This window comes from Pinus tabuliformis, chromosome 3_2 (assembly GCF_031772625.1).
Source record: "Pinus tabuliformis cultivar Carrire ecotype Pingquan chromosome 3_2, CPIR1, whole genome shotgun sequence".
Taxonomy (NCBI): Eukaryota; Viridiplantae; Streptophyta; class Pinopsida; order Pinales; family Pinaceae; genus Pinus; species Pinus tabuliformis.
Window position 1 is genome coordinate 1247772752 of NC_142302.1, and position 27235 is coordinate 1247799986.

Here is a 27235-nt window from a genome sequence, read left to right on the forward strand (position 1 = left end):
GGAAGAAGGAGTTACAACTTAAACAAAATTCCTCCTTAATCCTGCCTTTTGGGCTTCTAAAAACCAAAGACCAAAGGTAAATCCTAACAAACTGCAGTAATAAATAACAACATTTACAAAGCATATCAATCTATATTACTGTGGCTGATGTGTCAAGTAGTGGACTCTTCAAGTTTGTCGTCGGCGCCGACTTGCTTCAAGCTTGACGAACTTGTTGAAGCTGCGTTTTTCTTTTCTGCTGTTTCATTTTTTCTGTTGTTCCTTTTCTGTTGTTCCTTCGGGAAAAAGGAACAACAGAAACCAAAGGTGTTGTTCCTTTAGATCGACAGAAGAAAAAACCAATGGGAGGAAAGCTCTGGAAGACCTGAGGACAGAATGAGAAGGGGAAGAGAGGAGTGCGAATAAATAAGATGGGAGGCGCAAAGGATTAAGTAGGGAGGAGGAGTCACAGAGGGAGACAGCGAGTGTGGAACGGGAGTCATGAAATGAGATAAGCCGACGGGTTTCATGTTTGCAAAAGAGGGGAATGTATTTTCTGAAAGAAGGTAGATCATCGAGCAGATAGAATCTTGGACATGGATCATGAGGATCTTGAACGAGTTCCAAGTGTCAGGGATTTCTGATTTGAGGGCTTGGAAAGAACAGAGGAGGTTCAGTGTCATGGCAGATATTGATGAGATTCCTCATTATTGCAACGTAGGCTGCCCAGTGCTCTATTGCATGCCCTGTTGGCAAGAAGGTCGACATCCTTGTTGAATGTACGAAAGACGTGATGGAAGGTCAGAGTGATGAAGGACTGGCTCAAATTTTTGCACCTGCTGATGGATTGATGGAGAAGGATGTTGAGTGAATCTTTGTTTTGGGCCATGAGGCCAATAACAACTGTTGAATCTCCAAAGATGTGAGCTGTGTCTATACCGAGCTTGCTGAGCTGAATGAGGCCTTGATACAGGGCTAAAGCCTCAGCCCTGTTGTTGGAAAGGTGCCCGAGCCCCCATTCATATGAGACCATACAATCTCCATTGGCATTGCAAATCACTCCACCTGCTCCAGCAATCCCAGGATTCGATTTCGAGGCACCGTCGAAAAAAAGATAATAAGTGTTGCAGTTTTTAAGCCATGTAGCAAATTCTTCCTCCTTAAGACGGATTTTCCAACTGTAATACATTTTACTTTGCCTGCTGCTGGTGGTGGCCTCAACCTGATTACTATTATTTCTGTTCAGTATATAGCCAATGAAAATTCGCTCTTCCACATTAAGATCGGTGATGTCTATGCTTCTGCAGTTTTTGACTGAAATAGTTTCCAAAGCAAGACTCCTTGCTTTGTTGCATAGATTCCTAGTGATTGTGTCCTTGTCCTTAAAAACTTTACGGTTTCTGGCGAGCCAGATAGACCATAAAATAGTGAGGGGTAGGGCGTCCCAGACCCTTTTTACTGTGTTGTGTTTTCTTTGTTTCCAAGGGTAATTTTTCCTCCATTGTTGAATAACCTCTCCTACGGAGTCCTGATCACTCCAAGGGATGTGATTGTTATGGGATATACTTCTCCAGCAGACTTTAGCAAAAGGGCAGGCAATAAAAAGATGTTGTATAGATTCTTCGTCAGATTGACAGTTAGGACAACGTGAAGGACCAATAATACCCCGCTTCCGAAGGTTATCAGCAGTGAGTATTTTCCCTTTCAGAAGGGTCCACAGAAAGAATTTAATTTTGGGCAGAGCTTCAGATTTCCAAACCATTTTCCAACGGTTCCAAGTGGACATGGGGTAATGGCTGTTGCAAATGTACTGGTGAGCAAATTGAACAGTATACTTTGAGCCTGACAGGTCCCAGCGAAAGCCATCAGGTTCATTCTTTTTAATTGGAGCTATACCGTGCAAATGGTATTGAAGAGCTTGAAGACTGGCCATGAGATGAACAGGAATGGCTGGGAATGTCCATCCTGACCATAAATTGGAGTGGTTGTCCCACAGAGAGATCTGGTCTAGGTGGTGAATTCCTATACTATTAAAATAGGTGAGAATGGGAATGACTCCAGCATGGCTGTTTAATGGCTGCCTGCCCATTATTTTGTCTGATCCAATATTGATATTAGCACCTCCTTTGGGAACTTTGGAGATATTCTGGATCATGAGAGGAATTGCTTTTTTACATAGACGCCAAATTTTGGAAGAGTCTCTGATAGGGATATCCTGATCAAGGAGCCGCTGCCTTGGGAAATTTAGGTATTTGACCTCCAACACTCATTTCCACCAAGCCGAGAGACCAGTGATAAGCCTCCAGACAATCTTGCCTCCAAAGGCAAGGTTAAGAAATTTGGGGGATCTAATCCCAAGACCACCTCTGTCTTGAGATTGGATGACCTACTTCCAGCTAACTAAATTGAATTTCTTTTTGTCATTTTTCCCTCCTTGCCAAAGGAATTGGCGGAGGATGACTTCCATTTTGTAGTGCAAAGAGGCTGGAGCTTGAAGAAGAGAAAATTGATATAGAGGTAGGGAGGATATACCTGATTTGAGAAGGATGAGGCGGCTAGCTGGGTTGACCCAGATGGAACCCCAACGCTACACCTTTCTCTTCATCTTGTCAATAATTGTGTCCCAAACTTCAGCCTTCAAGGGACCTATACTTATTGGCAGGCCCAGGTAAGTGAAATGTGACCATTCATAATTGCAGGAGACCCCAAGGATAGTGGCTATGCTGTGCAGAACCTGTGCTAAAGTGTTCCATCCATAAATACAACTTTTCCGCTGATTGACTTGACCACCCGAATACCTCATGTATTTGTCCAGCAGAAACTTAAATCGCCGGGCTATTATCGTGGATGCTCCTCCAAGTAAAAGGGTGTCATCAACGAATTGAGAGTGGTTAATGTTCTTTACACCATTCCCAAATTTTATTCCAGTGATGAGACCAACTCTCCGCTTGAAGTCCAGCGCTTTGCTGAAGGATTCAACCATCAGAATGAAGAGGTAAGGTGAAAGAGGGCAACCTTGCCTAAGACCCTGCGAAGATTGAAAAGCAGTTCCAGGTCGTCCATTAACAAGAGGAGAGATCCAGGGCCCAGAGATGCAAGCTTTGATGAGATTTAAAAAGGCTGCATCAAATCCCATATTTTTTAAAACAGCTAAAAGATAGGTGTGCCTTACTCTATCAAAGGCATTGGCTAAATCAAGTTTAAGGACAAATCCTTTCTCATTCCTAATTTGGCTTGAATGAACAACTTCTTGGACGAGGAGGATAGAGTCTGTAATTTGTCTATTGGCCAAAAAACCCCCTTGGTTTTCAGAAATGAGAGAAGGGAGAAAGGATTTGAGGCGAGAAGCAAGAATTTTTGTTAGAATCTTGTAGGACGAGTTGCAAAGGGAGATGGGACGGAATCGACTAAAAGAAGAAGGTCGGTTTTCTTTGGGAATGAGGGCTAAATGAGTGGCATTGGTGTAACCACCGATTTTGGCTTTCCGCTGGACCCATTTGAGCATTTTAATAAGATCTCTTTTTATAATTCCCTAGAAAGCACAATAAAAGCAAATGGGGAAGCCATTAGGTCCTGGTGCTTTATCCGGCTGAAGAGCCCATATGGTTTTTCTAACTTCCTCCTCATCAATTTCCTTATTCAAGGTATCATTCATTTCCTTACTGATGCTTTTGGGAAGGAATTGTAGCAGGTCATCGTAATCCTCTTCATCTGTTGTTTCAGTTAGAAGGTCCCGATAGTGGTTGGTAGCAGCCTGTCTGATGGCTTCTTGGGCGGTTTGAAGGTTACCTTCAGCATCCAAGATTGAGCTGACGGTATTGCTTACTCTCCGCACAGTAGTCTGTTTGTGAAAGAAAGCTGTATTATGGTCCCCTCCTTGCAGCCAGAGTTGCCTCGATTTAATCCTCCGTTTAGATTCCTCCTCTATGTTTACATGGCAAAGCTGAGAATATAGTTTGCTTTCTAGCATTTTGCTCTCTTGGGTGAGGCCCTGCTCTTTTATTTCCTTTTGGACGCTGTTTAGTGTATTTTTGATCTCCTTTTTTATCCTTTCAAGCTCCTTATAATTGATTTTCGCCCATTCTTTTATCGCCCTGGAGTACTTCTTAAGCCAATTAAAAAGAAACATTAATAAAAAACCTTTCAAATTATTACTTCACTAAGCGCAGGGTGAATTGTATATAAAATTGATAAACATTAATTAATTGACAGGAGGATGAATTGTATATAAATTTGTTTTATTAATTAAAAAACCTTTTATTTTATGAATAACAAAATTTTGAATCATTTACTTTTGATTTTCTAATTTATAATTTTTTTAGGTTAGGATAAAGCTTAAAAAAATTATTTGTTGAATTTTTTATTTGAAATTTAATAATATTATTTTGATAATTTCATAATTTTTAGTCCTTTAAATTATATTTTAATATAAAATAAATTCAACACTTTATCCATAAAATACTAAAATTGTATATAATCTCTGCATTACAATTCCAAAATTATATAAAAATAAACCACTTAAAACCACACTACATCCTTGAAATTACAATTCCAAAATTATATAAATATAACCAGTTAAAAAATTCGAACCATTTCCATCCGATTTCTAATAAAATAAAATCGAAAAGGCATTGAAGCCCAAACTGCTCAAAACTAACAAAATAGTATTTACAAACTTAAAATGTTAGCCATACACTTTTTCTGGAGGTCCATCTGTAGGCATTGTTATCGTCAGGTCCCCGTGTTGCTCGACATGTATATGTTGTTTTGAAGGCCATATTATGCCAATCGCTGGTATGGAAGAGCTTGTTCCACTCAACTGAACACAGAGCCATATTCGTTTGGTCTGCTAAAGAATGAAAGCCAGAGGTCATTGCAAACGCCATAAATTCTTATTTCCTGCAGAACAAAAACGAGAATGCTAGAAAGATGTCCTGTAAATTCTTGTCAGGCAGTGACTGATATCAGACTTGGTTTCTCAATGTTGAGTGTCCTGAATTTATAGAATGATGGGTGGGGTTAAATTGTTTATCTATTATTAATGCAGACTGTAATCTATGGGGGACTTCAAAGAGAATCTACAACGCCATTATCTATGGCAGGACTTATGATAATACCCTGTTCTCCAGTGAATTTTAAAGTCCGGTGTTTTGTTAGTCAAGAAATAGCGCAACATAAGAGCTGCAAAATAGTGGAAAAGTTTAATTACAATACGAGAAAAGAATGTTCGGAGAAAACCCCATCTGTGAAAGAGCCTAAATTGCGTCCCAACGTAGTTGAATTGACTGAAAGAAATTTGAAATTTAATGATAAGGTATTGGGTCATGGAGATAAGGGTACAGGGTTTTCAGGGTTTAAGGGTGATAAGGGTACCTACGTTGAAAATGAAGGCAAATGTAGTTCCCTTGCAATTGTAGGAGATGAAGCAAGAATGTCGATGATGCTCATCAGTCTCAGCAGAGCCAACAAGGTCTCCAGTGCTTCGAGTTTGTATAAAAGGATGGCAGATTCAGGTCTGCAACCCACCTTGCATGCTTGCAATTCCCTTATTGCTTGTTTTCTGAGAAGGGGCTTCATCGATGATGCATTAAGTGCTTTTGAAAGTATGAAGAAGATGACTATTAAGCCTTCGGAATATACATATAGTTTGGTTATAAAAGCAGTAGGGCACTCTCAAGGTTGGCAATATGCTCTCCATTTGTTGAACGAAATGGAAACACAGGATAGTTTGAGACTGGATACAGTTGCTTACAACACGCTGATATCTGTTTGTGGGAGAGCAGACAAATGGAAGGAAGTACATCAACTGTGGGGAAAATTGAAGCAGAAAGGTTGCAAAGAGACAATGGTGACCTATCGCCTTTTAGTGAGTACCTTTGTGCAAAGTGATCAAGTTGAGCTTGCATTGGAGGCATATCATGATATGATTAATAATGGATGGAAGCCCAATGAGGATGTTCTTAAAGGTCTTACCTGTGTTTGTGCGAAAGGAGGACAATGGGTATTGGCTCTGGACTTTTTCCAGAACATGGTTGATTTGGGTACTAAACCAAATAAGATCACCTACAACACACTTATCAATTCTCTTGGTAAAGCACGAGAGGTGGATCTGGCTTTCAAAATTTATGAGCATATGCAAGCTGTAGGTCATAAGGCTGATGCTTATACAATAAGGGCTTTGCTTAATTGCTTGAAAAGGACAGGTCAATTTGCAAGGTCTGTTAGCCTTTTCGACAGCGTGAAAGCATCAAGAAGCTTTGAAATGAACACGGAGATTTACAATATGGCGTTATTGTCCTGTCAGCGGCTTGGGCTTTGGGAAAAAGCTTTGCAGTATGTTTGGGAAATGGAAAAGAGTGGCCTCAAACCTGGAACTTTGTCATATAATATTCTCATAAGTACTTGTGAGGTTGCCAGGCAGCCAAAAGTTGCACTGCAAGTTTATGAGCATATGCTATGTGTCGATTGTAGTCCTAACACATTTACCTATCTGCCATTGATTAGAGCATGTGGAAGGGGAGACCTGTGGTGTGAATTGCAGCAAGTTCTCAAGGTAGGCCAGTTTCTTTTCTAACATTTAATCTGTTACAGTTGGTCGTGCATAGAGGCTCAGTCTCATAGTAGAGCTATTACTGGTGCTGGTTGTTCTTGATTGATGACTTCTATCCTTTCTCCTCTGTTTTCTGTGTGTTATTTCTATGTTGTATAACAAAGAAGGCATGTCAAAACAGATTGTATATTTCAAGTACTAAGGAAGGTAACTGTTTTCATGAACACGTTGACAAGTTTGGCTGTATCTGCTGTTGTCAGTATACCCAATTTGAATTTTTCTTTTCCTTTTTTGACATTTATATATAATGTGCAGAGCCTTACATAAAAGTAAGATCTACCTCTGTACCAATGACTCTGGTCAGAATAATTTTTTCTCTTCAACTCCATTCCTTCTTTCTTAGCATTTGTAGGCTTTCTAAATCATTTTCTTCCTGGGTCTTGAAGCATGTCTTATGTAGTGTTGTTTCCTGCATAGGCTGTCCATTGTCGATCTCACTCTTTCTCTTCAGTGAGTGATTGATTAATTCATCACTAGGTAGACACATCAACATTTCAATTTAAGTATCTTGGGAACAAGTCTCTATGCTTATTACTATTTATGTTGATTCCAAGAACTATAGTGAGAGTAGATAGTTACTTTTGTACTTCTTTCTCAGTATTTTTAGGCTTCTTAGATCTTTGTTGCCCCAACTCGTAAAGAATGTTTTGGGTAGTGTTGCGGACAGTTGTCCAACAGAGGCAACTAGATCTTACTTTTTGTTTTCAAAGGTGATATACTCTCCATCAGTTTGTCCTATTGCCCTCTCCATCTTAGTGATGGTAGGCTTTTTCAGAATTTACCTTACCACTTGCATGGCAGACTGATTGTGTAGCTTCATTCTCAATTCCTATGTGTGGTGATCTGGAGGCCATGTTTTCAAGTCCAATTTATATATATGTCGGTATGTCACCTACTTCCAGAGTATTCACATTGTGTTTTGGAAGTTCTTTTTGCTTGATTTAAACAGTTTATCTTGTTCAATTTATAAAAAAGTAAAGTTCGTTATTTGTTTTGAACTGAGGCAATTTTCTGATCAATTGCCAGTTACCCTCTTGATAGTCTGGTTTGAAGATTCGTTCCTGCTCAAACTTAAAGCCAGGTTTCTTTCTGCTTTCTTGATGTCTCCTGCTTGGGCATGTCTCTAACAACTTCCTATCCACCAGAAACCAATGAAAAATTTCGATTTCCATCTGATTGGTTTATGGAAATGAACCAAGTAGGCAATCAGAGGGAGTTAATCTCCGTCTTTGTGGGGAATCATGTCCATATGCGAGAGGTGTCAAAAGTCCAAAGACTAAATTATTTGTTGATTGATATATGAATGCTGATTGTTAGGATAGGATGATGTATTAGTATATTGTTATTATAACTCATCTATGTTGCAGGAAACGCCCCCCAACCCAGTGTATCCATTCCAAATGGAAAAACACCTTGAAAGCCCGAAACACTATCAAAATATGGCCAAAATTCCAAAACACTACTGAAATGTGGTCCAAATACCGTTAAAATGCCTGTAAGCATTTCCTGATTTGGAAGTGCCATACAGTATGGCTGGCGGCATTTCGATGCCAATCCATCTTGTTTCTACGGCTGTTTTTGCTTGTGTGGGCTCACTCAAACATTAAAGTATGGTGTGGGGCCCTTCTATGGTCAATTTTTTTTTAATCTACCACTAAAATTTATATCTAATCACTCAACAAACTAATTTATCTCTAATCAATCCATGCTCTAGCTCTGTTGAACAAGCACTTTGTTCTATTTTTGTTGATGAGGATGAGGATTATTAGGATATGTAATTGTACTTGTCTTTAGCTCATGTTTTATTTCATTTTAGCACATATAGCCATGTATAAAGGTTGATTTTGGAATCTTGGATGTAGAGCCTCATCTATTAGGGCTAAATTTGGATTTTGCATCATCTAGTCATTTATGAGAAGTTAATATAAACATGGTTTTCCTTCTAAAATGTCATTTATGTGTATCGTTTTTTTTCTTACAAGATAATGTGTTATATATATATATAACCATTTTGGCGGCGTCATGTCCAGGCATTTCAATTTTAGAAACTTCCACACGTTTCCACATTTTGTGCAACATAGTACCTCATTGTCAAATAATTATGTAGTAACAAATACAATAATAACATCACTAATGATAATACTAATACCAATAATTTAGTTTTTGCAATTTTACCTATATTATAGTTATTCTATTTAAGCTTTTATAACACTTATTACTACTTTGTATATAGTTATCTTTTTTATACCTATTTAGTTATGTTGTATGCCATTCGCTCTTAGCATGCTTTGACCTCCAAGCATGCGAAGAGATGACGGTTCCCCTTGACATGTTTTGGCTTCAATGCATAGGTATGATGTTTTCTCTTGCCATTAATAGTGTGTGGTGTGTATATTTGTCCATGTGGAGGGTGTAAAATCTTGATGTCTTTCATCTTGACCTTGAAATTTTGATGTATATTTGTCGTTGTGGAGGGTATAAAATCTTGATGTCTTTCATCTTGACCTTGAAATTTTGATGTATATTTGTCCTTGTGGAGGGTGTAAAATCTTGACGTCTTTCATCTTGACCTTGAAATTTTGATGTGTATTTGTCCTCATATAGTTTTAGCAAAGTATCTCTCTAGTATTCAGGTGCCAATGCCCTATGGGGAGTTGAACCCTTGAATTCTAAGTGGTAAGAGCTCATGAGGTGAAATGAAGAAACTTTTACTAATGGTGATAAAGGATGACATGCATGATGCAGAGCAAACTAAGTGATAAACCAAGGAAGGACTTGTAGGAAAATTGAGATGATAATAAATCATTACAAGCAATCCCACTCGGAATTCCATGAAGTGAAAGGATTACCATGAATGATGATTGTTATAATAAAATCTAGCACCCTTGTGCAAAGCCTCACTAGGCAACCTAGATCAAGTGTAACAATGGGAGTGTCACCACTGTCATCTTAGCAACAAATCCCCTTGTTTTAGTGATGGACATAATCCAACACAAGGGAGGCTTCCCTAGTGGATCTTAAGAATTAAATAACCAAATTACCTCAAGGTAAGTGTCCCCCAAGGGTTCTACAATGATTTCCGCCCAAGAATAAACATAGGAAACTAGGGTTTAGAGTGGATTATGAAATAATTTTCAGATTTGAGTTCAAATGTTCCTATTGCTCAATCTATAGGCTTAGATCAACCAATAGAGGCTCAAGATAGGTTCCGAAGCACACACAATCAAGAAATTACACTTGGCTATCGTAAACTAGGTTGAAAACCAGAAGTTGTAGTAATATAATAATTTATAATAGCATCAAGTTTAGCACCACAAACTATGATAATAAAGTGTAAAATAAGGGCTAAAACTATGAGCAAAGCAGAGAATAAAATACAAAAAGATTTATGATTAAAAAGTTAAAATAACAACACTTAAACCTAGATGTCAACCCTAATTAATGGCTAGAAAATGGACATAAAATGTCACCTTTACTCTTTCAATGTATTTCAAACAAATTTTGACCCTAGTGTTGATTTTTGAGTAGATTGGGGGGTACTCCAAGCCCTAGGGTTTGGGGATTGGTGGACAAAGCACCACAAGAGTCACTTGTGGGCTTGGAACCCAAGGTAGGGGTTTTTCACCCATCGGGATTTGGGCCAAAACCATGAGCACATTTCGACATGTGATGGATGAGGATGATAGCTCTCGGCGAGATGAATCTAATGCAATGAGAATCATCCGATTTCGAGTTGTAGAAATGGAGATATGAATTTTTGAAGTTAATGGTTAGGTTTGCACATGAGGAGTCTAGGTCGGCTTGTTGTTAAGAAGACATATGACCACTGTTCAAGCCCTATTATGATGTTTTAAGGAGCCTCCTTATGTGTATATATAGGAGGTGGAGTGGAGGACATTTCCTCATCCAATTGTGCAACACATAACTTGAAGACAAGCTCGTTGGAGGATAGATTATCTCTGTTTTGGGCCGCAACTAGGAGAGGCAGATCAACGAAGAAGGAGAGGGCTATTTTTGCCCTAGTTCAGGGATCCGAACTGCTGGAGGGAGGCCGAGTACCTTGCTAGAGGGGCCGAGGAGAAGAGGAGCTGTTTGCGGACTATTTGAGGGTTCGTTGCGGATGAAATAGTCTAGGGTTGTGGGGGAGCGCCCCCCCCTCTTGCTCTTGCTCCCAATTCACGCTTTGAGCGGGAGCGCGCTCCCTAAAAAAAACGCTCCCTGCCTTTTCGGGAGCATTTAGCCTTTTTTGCAATTTTTTTTTGCAGTAATGTTCCAAATGCAATTTTTTTTCAAAGAATCAAATAAGTTTTGAGTGGGGCAGCTTAATGATCAAGCCTATGGCCTTAGATTTGATATGCGATTCTTGATAATGTTAAATTCTTAAAGTAAAAGTGATATTCTCCTTAATTTTACTTAAATTTTTAACAATACCATGAAATGACTCAGGATGTTTGAGAGTGGTTTCAACCTCATTGGATTTCATATGGAGAAAATAGAATTTTAGATTTCATTCAAAATCCAGTAGACTTATCAGTTTTTCAGGATTTCAAGATTGGGGGATTGCAATGTTTCCATTGAATTTTGTCATGTATTAGGGTATGGAATTTGTATTTAATCAAGAGCACCAATCCCTCTATGTACCTTGATGTTAGTGACATTGGTTGTCGAACTCCTCTATCATGACCCTCCTAAAAATGTACGCATCACTCAAACAAAATCTTGACTTGACATGCTATGCTTTTTCTATCTTATGTTAATGCTTAGAGGGTGATATTAATGACAAAGATCCCTATACAGATCCAGAGGTAATGACAAAGATACCTCTGGATATTAATGCTTAGAGGGTGATATTAATGACAAAGATCCTGATTTTCCAACAAGACTAAAAAATTAGACATTTCTCGTGGTGGCAAGAGGCCCAAGCATAAGCAATAGATAATAGATTTACTTGTCTTTTCTAGTTTCTAGTAGTTTTTATAACTATTGACTCTTTCATATTTATTATGATATTTTTTTAAACAATATATGACAATTTAAGTTTGAAGTTTGAAGTTGGCAATTATAACTCATTAGTAATGAATTATGAATATGATGCTTCATGAAAGTTGAAAGTTGTTTCATTTCATTTCATTTTATAACATTTCATTTCATGTTAGATATTATTTGTTGTAATGGTTACACTTAGCTTACAAGTACAACTTTGGTGATCAATGATGATAAATGCTATATATTGAATTTTGAAATCTTGAAACTTTAAGATTCATGAATCATAAGACTCAATATGTTGTATGTTACTAACTTGTGGACGTGGTTGATGAAGCTTATAACTTCTAGATGATTGTTGTTATATGGTTCAATCTATGTTTTTAATGTTTTTTATATCTAATTCATCATTCTACATGTTTTTGTTGACATATATGCATCAAAATATATATATATATATATATATTATATAAAAAACGCTCCGGGATTCGCTCCCAAACCGGGAGCTTCTGAAAATGTCGCTCCCGCTCCCAAGTAACCTTGGTCCTCTAGAAGGGCTGCCACATGCCTGTTCTAAGGGCTGTAGTATGCTGCTGTGATAAGAGGCGGGTAGAGCCCTTGTTAAGGGCTAGAAGGCTGCCCAAAATTACAGCATAGGGGACAGCCTTCCATTGGAGGACAACCGCACCCATTTAAGGCAAATCTGGGCAGTTTGTAGGGCTGTTAGGGACTGTGTTTTTGTGCCCTAATCAGGCCCAGATTGCAGCATGTGAGCAGACCTCATACAGTGAGTTTATGACAACGTTCTTGTAGGTGTTGGGTCAAAGATTTGACCAGATTTGGATCAGTTTATTGAGCAGCCTGTGGGAGCCAAGTTGGAGGCTTGATTGGGTGATCGAGAGCCTCCATAGGTGCAGATCTTGCAGTGATTGGATTGGGTGCCATTGGTCTGGTGGAGGGCAGCGTGTTGGCTACCCAAAGTAGCCCTAGACAAGCTATCTTGAAGTGATGAAGAAGAGTTGAAGGTTGGGTGAAGATTGGTGCCGAAAGTGCAGCACTTTGATGGACAAAAGTGACTGCTAGCCTGGCAGATTGGAGCTCGGGAATTGGCCAGCCTAGAGAGCAGATTGGATCAGCCCGTGTACATGCAGCAGAAGTGACTTGCAGCAGTGTTAGGTGGCAGCCCTCCTGGAGTCTTGATGTGTTGTCCTTTGAAGGACTAAGGGGCAGCTAGTGAGTAGTACGGGAGCGAAAGACAAGATACAACATAAAAGCTGCAGCGAAGATTGTCATTGTATCTTGTATACCATAGATTGTTGTATTATTCAGATTTGGTTTAATATAATGAAGATTGGGTTGTACATTATTATACAATATTTGTTAAAAAATGTGTATACTTGTGCATATGTGATTTACTGCTTTATATTTTCCATTGTGCAAAGTAGTTCTTGTTCAGATTCTTGGTTTGGTAGTGTCAAAGATTTTAAGATTCTAACTTGGACCCAAGATCGTGGAAATTCAACATGGCATCAGAGCGTGTCTGAGCTACTTCGGAAGTCGGTGAATCAGATTTGTGCACAACGAAGTACAACTTAAGAGGGAGTTGGTCACATTGTAGGTGACAATGTTGAAGTTGTAGGCTGGTATCCGGTATGAGGACAGGTTGGAGGGGTTGTCCAACTATAGTCCATGGAAGGAAAGGATCAAGTTGGTCTTGCAGGTCAACAGGATCTAGGAGTTCGCCGAGAAAGCCATCAAGAAGCCAACTGACCTAAAGGAGCTGGAGGTGTACGAGGATTTGGATATGAGGGCGTGATCGATGGTGTGAAGGATGACCTAATACCTCATTTGTCCGGGAAGAACACCGCACATGAGATGTGGATGGCTCTTCAAAATTTGTTCCAGAATAAGAACGAGAACCGGGTATTGGTATTGGAGGATAAGTTGAAGTCCACCAAGATGATAAAGGGTGAAGGCATGACTTCGTATCTGACGAGATTGTCTTAGGTCAAAGATGAGCTTGCTGCCATCGGTGTGACTATTTCAGATGGAGATATGGTGAGGATTGCCTTGAAAGGGTTCACCGAGGAATGGAAGCCCTTCATCAAAGGAATCATTGCTAGACTGGAATAGGCTATGGGATGACTTCATTCAGGAAGAGTTGCGAGACGAGGATCTTCATCCAAAGAAGAAGACTTTCGATGATGACGTGGCACTTGCAGCACGAATGAAGGGTAAGCAGAAGAAGGACTTGAGTAAGGTCAAGTGTTTCAATTGTGGCGAGATGGGTCATTTTTCGTCGAGATGTCCGATGAAGAAGAAAGGAAAGCAGGTCGCCGGTGTTGCCACTTCTGCTGAGATAGATGATCTTACCAGGAGATTGGAGGAGGAGGACTTTGCTATGATCTCTCATTTCTCACAGGGTACTATCGATGAGGATGGATGGTACGTGGATAGTGGTGCGACGAAACATATGACAGGGTCACAGGAGGTTTTTGAGACTCTAGCTGAATGGGACTCGAAGTTGCACATGGTGTTGGGCAACAAGAGTTAGAAGGAGATCTGAGGATCGGGAGTTGTGCCATTCAGGATGGAGACAGGACGAGTGATGCGGGTCCAGGATGTATTGTTTGTACCAAGACTCAGATATAGCGTGATTTTTGTCTCGATGATCGAGAAGAAGGGGTTTGAGGTCTTGTTCCAGGATGGGAAGGCAAGACTCAGGCCTAGAGGCTCTAGCTCCATGGGTATCGTGCTTGGAGTTAGAGAGCATGGTTTATATAGGTTGACGGGCAAGCCTATGGATCATGAGAAGCAGGTGGAGCAGGTGCAGGTGCAGGCTTCAGAGGAGTAGGTATAGGTTCCCGAGAAGAAGGTCCAGGTTCTAGAGACTCAGAGGGAGTCGAGTTCGAGAGGGAGCTTGCAGGTTCAGAGGGAGACTTTGCAACCCAAGAAGAGCACGTGGTCAGTGGGGAACAAGAGTGCTCCTACAACTGCCAAGAAGGAATCATGGAAGGATTGGAAAGCGATACAGGAAAAGAAGAAGAAGCAAGGTGCTTCCAGCAGTGACAGTGACACTTTTGAGAGAGGCGTAGTTCACAGAACAGGGATTGCTGCAATTGTGAGCGCCAAGAGTTGGGTAAGTGTTGCAAGTAGTGATGATGATGATGAGTTACTTCCTAGTCTTGGAAGTACCTCCCTCGCTAAGAGGGAGTGTTGATTTTTGAGTAGCTTGGGAGGTACTCCAAGCCCTAGGGTTCGGGGTTGGAGGACAAAGCGCCACAAGAGTCACTTGTGGGCTTGGAACCCAAGGTAGGGGTTTTGCACCCATCGGGATTTGGGCCAAAACCATGAGCACATTTCGACATGTGATGGATGAGGATGATAGCTCTCGGCGAGACGAATCTAATGCAATGAGAATCATCTGATTCTGAGTTGTAGAAATGGAGATATGAATTTTTGAAGTTAATGGTTGGGTTTGCACATGAGGAGTCTAGGTCGGCTTGGTGTTAAGAAGACATATGACAGCCGTTCAAGCCCTATTATGACGTTTTAAGGAGCCCTCCTTATGTGTATATATAAGAGGTGGAGTGGAGGACATTTCCTCATCCAATTGTGCAACACATAACTTGAAGACAAGCTCGTTGGAGTAGAGATTATCTCTGTTTTGGGCCGCAACTAGGAGAGGCAGACCAACGAAGAAGGAGAGGGCTATTTCTGCCCTAGTTTAGGGATCTGAACTGCTGGAGGGAGGCCGAGTACCTTGCTGGAGGGAGGCTGAGTACCTTGCTAGAGGGGCTGAGGAGAAGAGGAGTTGTTTGCGGACTGTTTGAGGGTTCGTTGAGGGTGAAACAATCCTCTAGAAGGGTTGCCGTAGGCTTGTTCTAAGGGCTGTAGGGTGCCGCTGTGATAAGAGGAGGGCAAAGCCCTTGTTAAGGGCTAGAAGGTTGCCCAAAATTACAGCGAAGGGGACAACCTTCCATTGGAGGACAACCGCACCCATTTAAGGCAAATCTGGGCAGTTTGTAGGGCTGTTAGGGACTGTGTTTTTGTGCCCTAATCAAGCCCAGATTGCAGCATGTGAGCAGACATCGTACAACAAGTTTTTGACAACATTCTTGTAGGTGTTGGGTCAAATATTTGACCTGATTTGGATCAGTTAATTGAGCAGCCTGTGGGAGCCAAATTGGAGACTTGATTGCGTGATTGAGAGCCTCCGTAGGTGCATATCTTGCAGTGATTGGATTGGGTGCCATTGGTCTGGTGGAGGGCAGCGTGTTGGCTACCCAAATTAGTCCTAGACAAGCTATCTTGAAGTGATGAAGAAGAGCTGAATGTTGGGTGAAAATTGGTGCCAAAAGTGCAACACTTTGATGGACAAAAGTGACTGCTAGCCTGGCAGATTGGAGCTCGGGAATTAGCCAGCCTAGAGAGCAGATTGGATCAGCCCGTGTACATGCACAAGAAGTGACTTGCAACTGTGTTAGGTGGCAGCCCTTCTGGAGTCTCGATGTGTTGTCCAGCTAGAGAGCAGTGTGGGAACGAAGGACTAGCAGGACAAGATTCGACATAGAAGCTGCAACGAAGATTGTCATTGTATCTTGTATACCATAGACTGTTGTATTATTCATATTTGGTTTAATATAACGAAGATCGGGTTGTACATTATTGTACAATATTTGTTAAAAATTGTGTATACTTGTGCATATGTGATGTACTGCTTTATATTTTCCGCTGTGGAATGTAGTTCTTGTTCAGATTCTTGGTTTGGTAGCATCAAAGATTTCAAGATTCTAACCTAGACCCAAGATCGTGGAAATTCAACACCTAGGACATTAATGTCAAAGTCAATAAAAGCTGAAAATATGTGATTTTGCCTCAATATACCCTAATTTACCCCCTAAAATAAATAAAAAATGATTTTAGGGATTTAAGGATTGTCACAAGAGATAAATCATAAGACTAGTTCCTTATCAATTCTATGGCTAATGGAGCCTAGGAGCAATGCTTTTTTCCCTTATGTGGTTCACAAGCCCTAGAGATTGATGACCACTACATCCACGAAATATTTATACTAGGCAGATCCACTTGAAATGATCACTTCCTGTCGGCTCAACCATAGAGCCTGACTGCGAGAGTGTCAAGAGAATTGAACCCGTAACCTCGCAATAGCAAAGGTGCTTTAATGACAGGGACTCAACCAATTGAGCTAACCCTCAGGGCTACCTAGGAGCAATGTTACATCTATCATTATCGACAATTGTCGCTGGGGGTTCAAAATTTAAATTATCGACAATATGAAGGAAAATATCGAAAATTATTAAGAAACATAAAAAATACAAAAATAATCATTTTTTCCCAATTATTTAAAACTTCTAAAGCAACATTAACATCAAACAAACACATTGTCACATAAATGAGGATAAAACTGCAATATAAAATGTATAAGAAGTCAAATGACACATCAAACATCGATACTAAAATATGATATTCGTCTTGAGTCATAAGTCCTGATTGGATAATATAAAATCACATCAAAACAAAAATAAATGTATCTCATTAGATGATTATTGTAAGGAATCTAAACACTACAAGGCTAACCATGATGCACTAAGATATCAACAATTCCCTCTACCCCTTTTATGGGTAAATGTCACAAGTGTCATTCATTCTCTAGAAGTAGTAGATGGATGTGTGAGGCTAAGCTTGAGGTGGGAGGTGCAACTCTTGGGGAAAAGGTGGAAAATAAAGTGGGATGTCTTCTGCCTCTTCCCCTAGTTTCCAGTTTGTGTGGAGGTGGTGGCATTGGCTGCGATACAATTTCAATGTCCTCCCCCTGCTCCAAATTTCTCTCCCCTAGAAGTGGAACATCTTCCTACTCCTCCTCCAACTCCTCAAAATCTTACTCCAACTACACAAGTGCCTCCTCCATGATAGGCATCTCGTTCTCCACAATCCATGGATTGGTGGTGTCAAGTGCATCCAACGAAATGGCATTCTTGTTGGGTATTTTGTTTATCTTCCTCACCCACAACTTGAGATTGTAGTAGACACAAACTATGTCATTGAGATGGTGGATATCTGTTAAAATTGGCAACTAGGGCCAAACTCCATATGGGTCTTCTTATTCATGGTAGTTGATATTTTTCTTGGATTCCTCTCATCGAGAGGTGTAGGATTCATCTAAAGATCATCCGATTCCGATAAGTATTCATGGAGGTATGAATTTATTTGTGTTATGGCACAATTCGTCAAGGTCGGCGAGCGACCAAATTGCCCCCACTTGTGCTCAACGTTTTAGTATAAAAGGAGGTGGCTTGTTAGTCATTTGAGTAACATACATTTTCTCTTGTGATCTCTTCCTCTCCACTCGTTTGGGTCTTAGTGGAAGGAAGAGTCACTAAGAGTATACGCTGCCATAGAATGAGTGCCCTAAGCATCTACGCTGTCCTAATAGAGAATCCTATACACTGTCATGAAATGAGCCTAACTCCTATACGCTGTTATGGAACCTAAATCCTATATGCTATCATGAAATGAGCCTAAATCCTATATGTTGTCATGGAAGGGATGCCTAAACTATACGTTGTCATCCTTATGTTAAACGCTGTCCAAATGAAGCCTATACGCTGTCCTAAAATAGAGAGCCACAGAAGGGTATTGACTGCACCAATGTCTTGGGTTTAGGTGCAGTCATGACCATGTGTAAGGACGCAGCACTAGGTTGATATTCTTGACATATCTATCTCAGTATAACAATAATATAGCAACAGTCATGTCATACATTGGTCATGGTGAAGACTAGACAGTGAACAACAAACTACGTATATGTATATGTATTACAGCCTTGCCATAACTCTAAAGGTGTAATAGGTCTCGGAGATGTACAAGAGATCTTAGGCATACCTATGAATGGAAACAGACAGTCTCAAGAGGTATCATTCGGATCTAGTATGATGCAGTCTTGATGTACTTCCAAGAATAGTAACAACCTTAGCCTTGATACAATACATTGTCTCACTCTACAGTAAGGCACAGGGACAAGATATGATCTTGGAGTTGAAGATCAGGATCTCAATGAAGGTTACTTCAGTGGTGCAACGCAGTGATGCATAGTGCCGCACAGTGCAGCATAGTGCACAGTGACGGTGGTGCAACACAGTGATGATGGACATGGTGATGGTGCAGCATGGTGCAACATAGTGATGCATAATGCAACATGGTGCGGCATAGTGCACAGTGATGGTGGTGCAACACAGTGATGCATGGTGCAACACAGTGATGCATAGTGCAGCATAGTGCACAGTGACGGTGGTGCAACACAGTGATGCATAGTGCAGCATGGTGCAACCAGTGTTTTTAGAAACGGCCGGCTCGGAACCGACTCGGCCAAGTTGGTCCGAGCCAGAGCCTCCCCAAGCAACCCAGCCTATGAAACGGTTCGGCTGGCCGGGTTAGTACCGAGTCGGCCAGGTTGTCTAACAACTCGGCCGGCTCGGTATTAACCTGGCCGGCTTGGCCGAGTCTGAGCCTACTCGGCCGGGTTGGAAACTGCGGCCCGTTAACTGTTTCAAAGAGGTCCTTCAGGTTGTCGTCTTTGCTTTTTGCATTTCATTACTTCTCCAAGTCCCAACTTAATGTGCTATTAGTTCATAATTCAATCTTCAACTAGACTTTGACTCTTAAGTTATGAAACGAATCAAATTTGGTTCTCACTAGTTGTGGAATGAGGTAGACAGTCATATACCTAAAGAGAACTACATCTACAACCTTTGTTCTTTCAAGATTGAGACACAATTTATCTTTTGATATACAGTCTACTATGAGATTCAAGTTTTCAACCTAGATATTATCGTTTGTTCCAGTAATCAGGCAGGTCTCTAGAACCTTCTCCAACACAGATAAGATTAATTATACCTAGCCCTATTTATGATGGGGTTTTTCACTCATACCTGATCCTTTCTATGAAATAAGCATAGGTTATTTACACCCTTGTTTATTACCTGCTTTCAACCATCTACTTCTATCATTGGTTAAAGGATATGGGAAATACACATATGACACTACCTCTTAAGTTCTAGTATAGAGTCTTGTTCTCTTGACTCTTGAGTGAATAATAAATATATGACCAGAAGCTTCTGCATATGGAGCTTCAGTATGTTCCTTGATAGAATCATTACCTCGTGCCAATAGATGTTATAGCTACCTCCATGTTTGGAAACATGAATGAAAATCTTTAAAATTATGTTTTTTTTTTTTAATAAAAAAATTAAATATTTAATGTATTTTTTACAACGACCGAGTCGATACCAAGTCGGAGTTGACCCTCGGCCGAGTCGGAGTTGGAGTCGGAGTTTTAAAACATTGGGCGCAACACAGTGATGATGGACATGGTGATGGTGCAACATAGTCCACAGTGACAGTGGTGCAGCACAGTGATGCATAGTGCATTACAATGATGATGGACATGGTGATGGTGCAACATAGTGATGCATAGTGCATCACAATGATGATGGACATGGTGATGGTGCAGCACAATGATGATGGACATCGTGATGGTGCAGCATAGTGCAAAGTGATGGTGGTGCAGCACAGTGATGCATAGTGCAACATGGTGCAACACAGTGATGATGGACATGGTGATGGTGCAGCACAATGATGATGGACATGGTGATGGTGCAGCACAATGATGATGGACATGATATGATGGTGCAGCACAATGATAGGTACAGCAAGGTGATGGAATCACGTGAGTCCAGATCAGCGACCTCATGTGACATCTTCTTAGAAAAGATCTCTGCTCTTAATTTTGACAAGTCAAAATGTTGACTTCTGATGTATATTTACTCTCTCTCTCTGCTGAACTATTGAAGAACATAAGAAGAATTGGTCAAGGGTTTCCCCACATTGGGGTTTGTCCCTAGATAGCGCCACATCTTGTGTCCTCTTGTCTTGGCTTGTCTTCTGTGATTTATGTTTATGTTCTATCTGCAGTTTACTTTAATGTTGATGTGATTGCTAATCTGGAAAAGATATTGAGCTAACTGTGAAAATTGAAATAAATTTCTCTAAGCATAGAACATACCTAAACTTAACATGGTTTCAGAGCTGAGATGAAGACAAAGCCCAAGCAAGAGTGAAAGAGCAATAGGACAAAAGGAACAATGGATTCCTCATCCCTCTTCAAATTCACCGAGGGTGAAATCGAAGCAGAGAATATTATCAGAATGGCGCAGCGAAAGCTTCTGATGGCCTACCTAAAGATCACTTCAATGGTAAGTCCGGATCTAAGGGTGGAAGGAAAGGCAGATGCCTTGGTTGTAATAAATCCAGCCATTATGCGAAGGAGTGTCCGAATGGCAGGGACACATCTCTTGATGAAGATAACAGTCATTCCAGGGACATCTTCAATGATCGGAGGAATGACAGCTAATGCAGGTCATCAAGGAAACAATTGACTCTTCAAAGAAAGCAAGGAACCCCAAATATGAGGAATCAAATGTTGTTTCTGATAAGGTAAAGAAGCGTTATCTTGTATTGGCCCTCCTTTAGATTCTGTGGGAATCTGGCTTATTGATTGTAGTGCTTCAAGGCACTTTATCGGATAGAAGGGTGATCTTTCTAATTTAGTGGAGATGGAAACAATCGTGGGATTATACTTGGAGCCGATGCCACCTATCCCAGAAAGGGTGTAGGGAATGTTACCCCTTAATTGAATGAGGGTAATTCGATTCATTTACGAGAATCTCTTTATGTACCTGATCGCAAGAAGAACCTGGTATCCATTTCGACAATGGAAGTCAAAGGTTTGAGGGTGGCATTCATTGATGGAAAGGTACGTGTTTGAAAATAGAATTTTCAAAGATGCTTTTACTTATGGGTTCAGGGTTGGCAATTGGTATCAAGTTGCAGGAAGTCCATTTGGGACCATGTCAGTTGACACATCTCATCTATAGCACCAGAGGTCTGCTTATTATGGGGCCTCACCCGATATGAGTCAGTTGGTGACAGGGATGCCTGAATTCAAGAAGAGCATGAAGGTACATGTTCGAGATGTACCGAAGGAAATCTTTTACAAGGGGACCATTCCCCTCATGCAGCAGGTCCACAGGTTTGGAACAACCTGAGGGGGTTGAGATTCATGATCAGGAATCTCATGTATGCAGGTGGAAGAAAACCCTGTATGGCTTGAAGCAAAACTCCCTGGGCTTGATATGAGAGGATTGATAGCTGTTTGATGAAGCTGAGATTCACTAGGAGTGAAGCCGATCCAAACCATTGCTCGAAGGTTGTGGATGATAGACCTCTCATACTAGCACCTTCTGAGGACGACCTATTTCTGACAACTGCAGACCCTTTCATTTGCAGAAGTAAGAAGGAGTTGGATTCCGGATGTGAAATGGTAAACTGCAAGCTCGTGACTACCTCAAAGATCTTAATTTTCAGAAGTTATATGGTAGTGATGCCGAACTAGATTTGGGAAATACCTCTGAGTTTCATAAACTCATTCGCGTTGATGTTCTTGGTGAACTTCCGTCTGGACATATGATTTGCAGTTAGTATGATGAGCTCATATATGGTTGAGCCTCACTGGATTGGTGCCAAGAATCTTCTGAGATATCTTAAGGGCACAATCTCTCATGGATTGAGATACACTGCCAGAAATGTGAAGCTGCATGATTATTCGAATGTTGACTGGGTAGGCAGTGTGGAGGATCGCAAGAGAACTTTTGAGTGCTAGTTCTCTTTGGGTTCTGCTTCGATATCCTGGATGAGTAGGAAGCAGAAGTCGGTTGCTATAAACACCGTTGAGACCTAATACATAGCTACGAGTATGACCTCGTATGAAGCTGCCTGGTTGTGGAAGCTCCTCAGTGAGCTGTTTGACACATGATGGATACCACCGTGATTTTCTGTGACAACTAGAGGGGGATTCGATTGTTGAGGAATCCCGTATTCTATGATTGCTCCAGCATATAGACATTAGATACTACCTTATCTGGGATATGGTACATCAATGAGCGAGGAGGCTCTATCGCATTGAGATTGATGTACAGGTCGCAGACATTTTGTCGAAGCCTCGGGGAAAGGTCAAATTTGTGACTTTCCCGAACAACTTGGAGTCGTTGAGAGACCCTCTTATGAGGGTCCTACATGATGCATGCATTGAGCTCTAGGAGCTCCGGGGGGCTTGGGGTGCTGCTTGGAGCAACAAGCGACCATAGGGTGACTCACCCTCCCCTAATGGTGCGCTGTGTACAGGGTGAATGGTTCAGCCTTCCCCTGTGATACCCCATGGCGACTTAGGGACAGGATGATTGGTTCTCCTGTCGAGGCATCCTACCCATGCAATCTGGGACTCATAGGAAGTACCTCTCATCTGGCCAATGAGAAAGGAAATGGGGTTAGGGACGATAGTAGTACTATCGATGGACGCATCATTGTATCTACCGTACTCCTTATGCTAGGATGACCTCCATTGATCTAGGATCAATGAAACTGGTCTGGGATCAGTATGAGTGGTTTGAGACACTCTCTTTTGATATTGATCTCGGATCAATGAAATTGATTTTGGGTCAGTAAGAGTGGTATGACACACTCTCTTCATATGGAACTGACTTCGGGTCAGTAGAGAATGGTATGAGACATTCTCGATCAATTCTTCTTTTTCATGGTTCAGCAAAGCAGAGTAGAGCAGTGCAGGGCACTGATGGCAGAGATAGTACAGTCGGACAGATGGAGTTCTCCTTAGTTGAGAGGGAGTGTTAAAATTGGCAACTAGGGCCAAACTCCATGTGGGTCTTCTTATTCATGGCAGCTGATATTTTTCTTGGATTCCTCTCATCGAGAGGTGTAGGATTGATCTAAAGATCATCCGATTCCGATAAGTATTCATGGAGATATGAATTTATTTGTGTTATGGGACAATTCGTCAAGGTCGGCCAGCAACCAAATTGCCCCCACTTGTGCTCAACGTTTTAGTATAAAAGGAGGTGGCTTGTTAGTCATTTGAGTAACATACATTTTCTCTTGTGATCTCTTCCTCTCCACTTGTTTGGGTCTTAGTGGAAGGAAGAGTCACTAAGAGTATACGCTGCCATAGAATGAGTGCCCTAAGCATCTACGCTATCCTAATAGAGAATCCTATATGCTGTCATGAAATGAGCCTAACTCCTATATGCTGTTATGGAACCTAAATCCTATATGCTGTCATGAAATGAGCCTAAATCCTATACGTTGTCATGGAAGGGATGCCTAAACTATACGCTGTCATCCTTATGTTAAACGCTGTCCAAATGAAGCCTATACGCTGTCCTAAAACAAAGAGATGCAAAAGGGTATTGATTGCACTAATGTCTTGGGTTTAGGTGCAGTCATGACCATGTGTAAGGACGCAACAATAGGTTGATATTCTCGACATATCTATCTCAGTATAACAATGATATAGCAGCAGTCATGACATACGTTGATCATGGTGAAGACTAGACAGTGAACAACAGACTATGTATATGTATATGTATTACAACCTTGCCATAACTCTAAAGGTGTAATAGGTCTCGGAGATGTACAAGAGATCTTAGGCATACCTATGAATGGAGACAGATAGTCTCAAGAGGTATCATTCAGATCTAGTATGATGCAGTCTTGATGTACTTCCAAGAATAGTAACAACCTTAGCCTTGATACAATACGTCGTCTCACTCTACAGTAAGGCATAGGCACAAGATATGATCTTGGAGTTGAAGATCAGGATCTCAATGAAGGGTACATCAGTGGTGCAACACAGTGATGCATAGTGCAGCATGGTGCAACACAGTGATGATGGACATGGTGATGGTGCAGCATGGTGCAACACAATGATGCATAATGCAACATGGTGCAACATAGTGCACACTGACGGTGGTGCAGCACAATGATGCATAATGCAACATAGTGCACAGTGACGGTGGTGCAACACAGTGATGCATAGTGCAGCACAGTGATGATGGACATGGTGATGGTGCAGCGTAGTGCACAATGATGCATAGTGCAGCATGGTGCAGCACAATGATGATGGACATGGTGATGGTGCAACACAGTGATGATGGACATGGTGATGGTGCATCATGTTGTAGCACAGTAATGATGGACATGGTGATGGTGCAACATAGTGCACAGTGACGTTGGTGCAGCACAGTGATGCATGGTGCATCATGGTGCAACACAGTGATGATGGACATGGTATGATGGTGCAGCACAGTGATGCATAGTGCATCATGGTGCAACACAGTGATGATGGACATGGTATGATGGTGTAGCACAGTGATAGGTACAACAAGGTGATGGTGCAGATCAGCTACCTCATATGACATCTTCTTAGAGAAGATCTTTGCTCTTAATTTTGACAAGTCAAAATGTTGACTTCTGATGTATATGTACTCTCTCTCTCTGCTAAACTATTGAAGAACATATAAGAAGAATTGATCAAGGGTTTCCCCACATTGGGGTTTGTCCCTAGCTAGCGCCACATCTTGTGTCCTCTTGTCTTGGCTTGTCTTCTGCGATTTATGTTTATGTTCTATCCGCAGTTTACTTTAATGCTGATGTGATTGCTAATCTGGAAAAGATATTGAGCTAACTGTGAAAATTGATATAAATTGCTCTAAGCATAGAACATACCTAAACTTAACAATATCTAACTTGCATGAGGGCCATTTTCTTATTAGAGGATGATGTCCCATAGGCATTGTTACCCCTTGTTGAGATTTGTAGCTTGGGAGGTACTCCAATGTTAATTTTGAGTTAACATGTTCTTTGCTTAGGATAGTTACTTCAATGAACCATATTAGCCCAATTCACAATTTTATTGCAATCACATAAACCATTATTATGTTGACAGTAATTGAGGAAAGAACATAAACCATAAACGCAGAGGACAAGCCAAGACAAGAGAACACAAAATTGGCTCAAGCCAGGGAAAAACCCCAAGATGGGGAAACCCTTGATCGAATCTTCTTATTATTAAAATCAAATGTTCAACAGAGAGAGAGAAAGTACAATGATTTAGAGTCAGAATGACTTGCCAATATGAAGATCACAAAGGACGAATTATATTACTGTAGAAGATTGGTCTGGCTAGGGCAACTGCATATCACTGCTTTCTTGGTCCAAAATTACTTCTTTCTACTGTGGCCTTCCTAATCCTCCATGATGCTACCTCTCGCTGGGACTAGTAGCTGGTCTATGACCATATTAAGGCCATTGTTTACTTTATCTCTGAGGATCTGGGTTAGGGCTTTAGTGGCATGTTGCTTCAGCCCTTCTTCAATACTTGTAGACCTTCAAACAATGTGGCCTGCTTTCCAAACAAGGGCTCTGTACTTCATTGTTGTTCAGGCCTCCTTTTAGGTCTCCAAACCACCTCCAACAACCACCAGTTTACCAATATTTTATGTCTGTGGTTTGCTACAACACCTTGGCCTCCTGAGCAGATGATACTAGGCCTGCGACCTAGCTGTAAGAGAGTCTCCTAGCTGCGGTCTGCTTGCAGAGAGAAAAACCACGCAAAACTAACCTTAACCCATACACAAATATGCTCTTAACCATAGCATAGTTCTGCTCCTAAACTCGGACCTGTTGAGACAAAGCCCCAAAACCCTAACCAAATAGCGCCATTATGTTAAAATTGGCAACTAGGGCCAAACTCCATATGGTTCTTCTTATTTATGGCAGTTGATATTTTTCTTGGATTCCTCTCGTCGAGAGGTGTAGAATTGATCTAAAGATCATTCAATTCCGATATGTATTCATGAAGATATGAATTTATTTGTGTTATGTGACAATTCGTCAAGGTCGGCCAACAACCAAATTAACCCCATCTATACTCAACGTTTTACTATAAATAGAGGTGGCTTGCAAGTCATTTGTGACACACTCTCACACCTATTGTGATCTCTTCCTCTCCACTTGTTTGGGCTTTAGTGGAAGGAAGAGTCCCTAAGAGTATACGTTGACCTAGATCTAGATGCAGTCATGGGAGAGAAGGCTCTATGCTGCCCTAATGAAGATCAAACCACGCTGTCATGGAGAAGCCTAATGCAACCATGGAAGAAGCCTTAACGTCGCTGTCCTAAAAGGCTCCCATACGCAATCCTAAAGGAAGGGATCCATCCTTACCCTGGCCGCAGTAAGGAAGAGTCCTAAACACAGAGATCTGGCTACTGCCCTAACCCTAAACGTAGTCTCCTAGCCGCAACACTTAAGGTTTCCCTAGGCCGTAATCCACGAGGGTATATACGCAGCAAGAAGGGATACACAACAAAGAAAGCTACTTTAACGCAGGCAAGGAGGCACCCTTATCTTAACCCTAAAATCAATTTAACTACAACTATACCTTAGCCCTAATACGCTGTTCTGGGCCGCATTCATTAAGGGTTTGGATGCAGCAAGGGGAGGCCCTTAACAAGCCCTAACCGCAGTGCAAACAAGTGTTTTATGCTGTTGTTCTAAAGCCCTTATCACAGGTCCAGTAATGACACTAATCCGTTGTCCTAAGAAGACTAGCCGCAGGTCTAAAAGGGAGTTTTAGACTCAGTTTAGTAGCCCTATACACAGCAGTAAGGAGGCCTAGAAGAGGCCCTAATCTCAGGCTTGAAGAAGCCCTAATTCACTGCCTCAAATATT

The 27235-nt window shown here is 41.1% G+C and overlaps 2 protein-coding genes across 9 annotated transcripts in view; one reads left to right on the plus strand and one right to left on the minus strand.

Annotated features, from left to right (window-relative positions):
- Positions 1–3511: 3511 nt before the first annotated feature.
- On the minus strand, positions 3512–4108 carry LOC149185256 (uncharacterized). The gene has a single exon (XM_089415601.1). The coding sequence runs from the start codon at positions 4106–4108 to the stop codon at positions 3512–3514; it is 597 nt and encodes a 198-aa protein (XP_089271727.1).
- Positions 4109–4610: 502 nt separating this feature from the next.
- Positions 4611–27235, plus strand: part of EMB2076 (Pentatricopeptide repeat (PPR) superfamily protein) — a 42519-nt gene continuing 19894 nt past the window's right edge. For 6 of the 8 annotated variants that reach the window (XR_016257362.1, XR_016257364.1, XR_016257363.1 and 3 more), the window contains exon 1: positions 4612–6532. Coding sequence is in view for 3 of the 8 variants with exons in the window: in XM_089417863.1 (XP_089273989.1) it covers positions 5021–6532 (1512 nt within the window). In the remaining 5 variants the exon portion in view is untranslated. Of the gene's footprint in view, positions 6533–27235 lie in introns of all 8 variants that reach the window. The other 2 variants (XM_089417865.1, XM_089417864.1) reach the window with 1 other exon arrangement.

What these genes read in the sequence shown, in the direction of transcription:
- LOC149185256 (XM_089415601.1), bottom strand. Translation starts at nt 4,108, where the DNA reads ATGTTTCTTTTTAATTGGCTTAAGAAGTACTCCAGGGCGATAAAAGAA.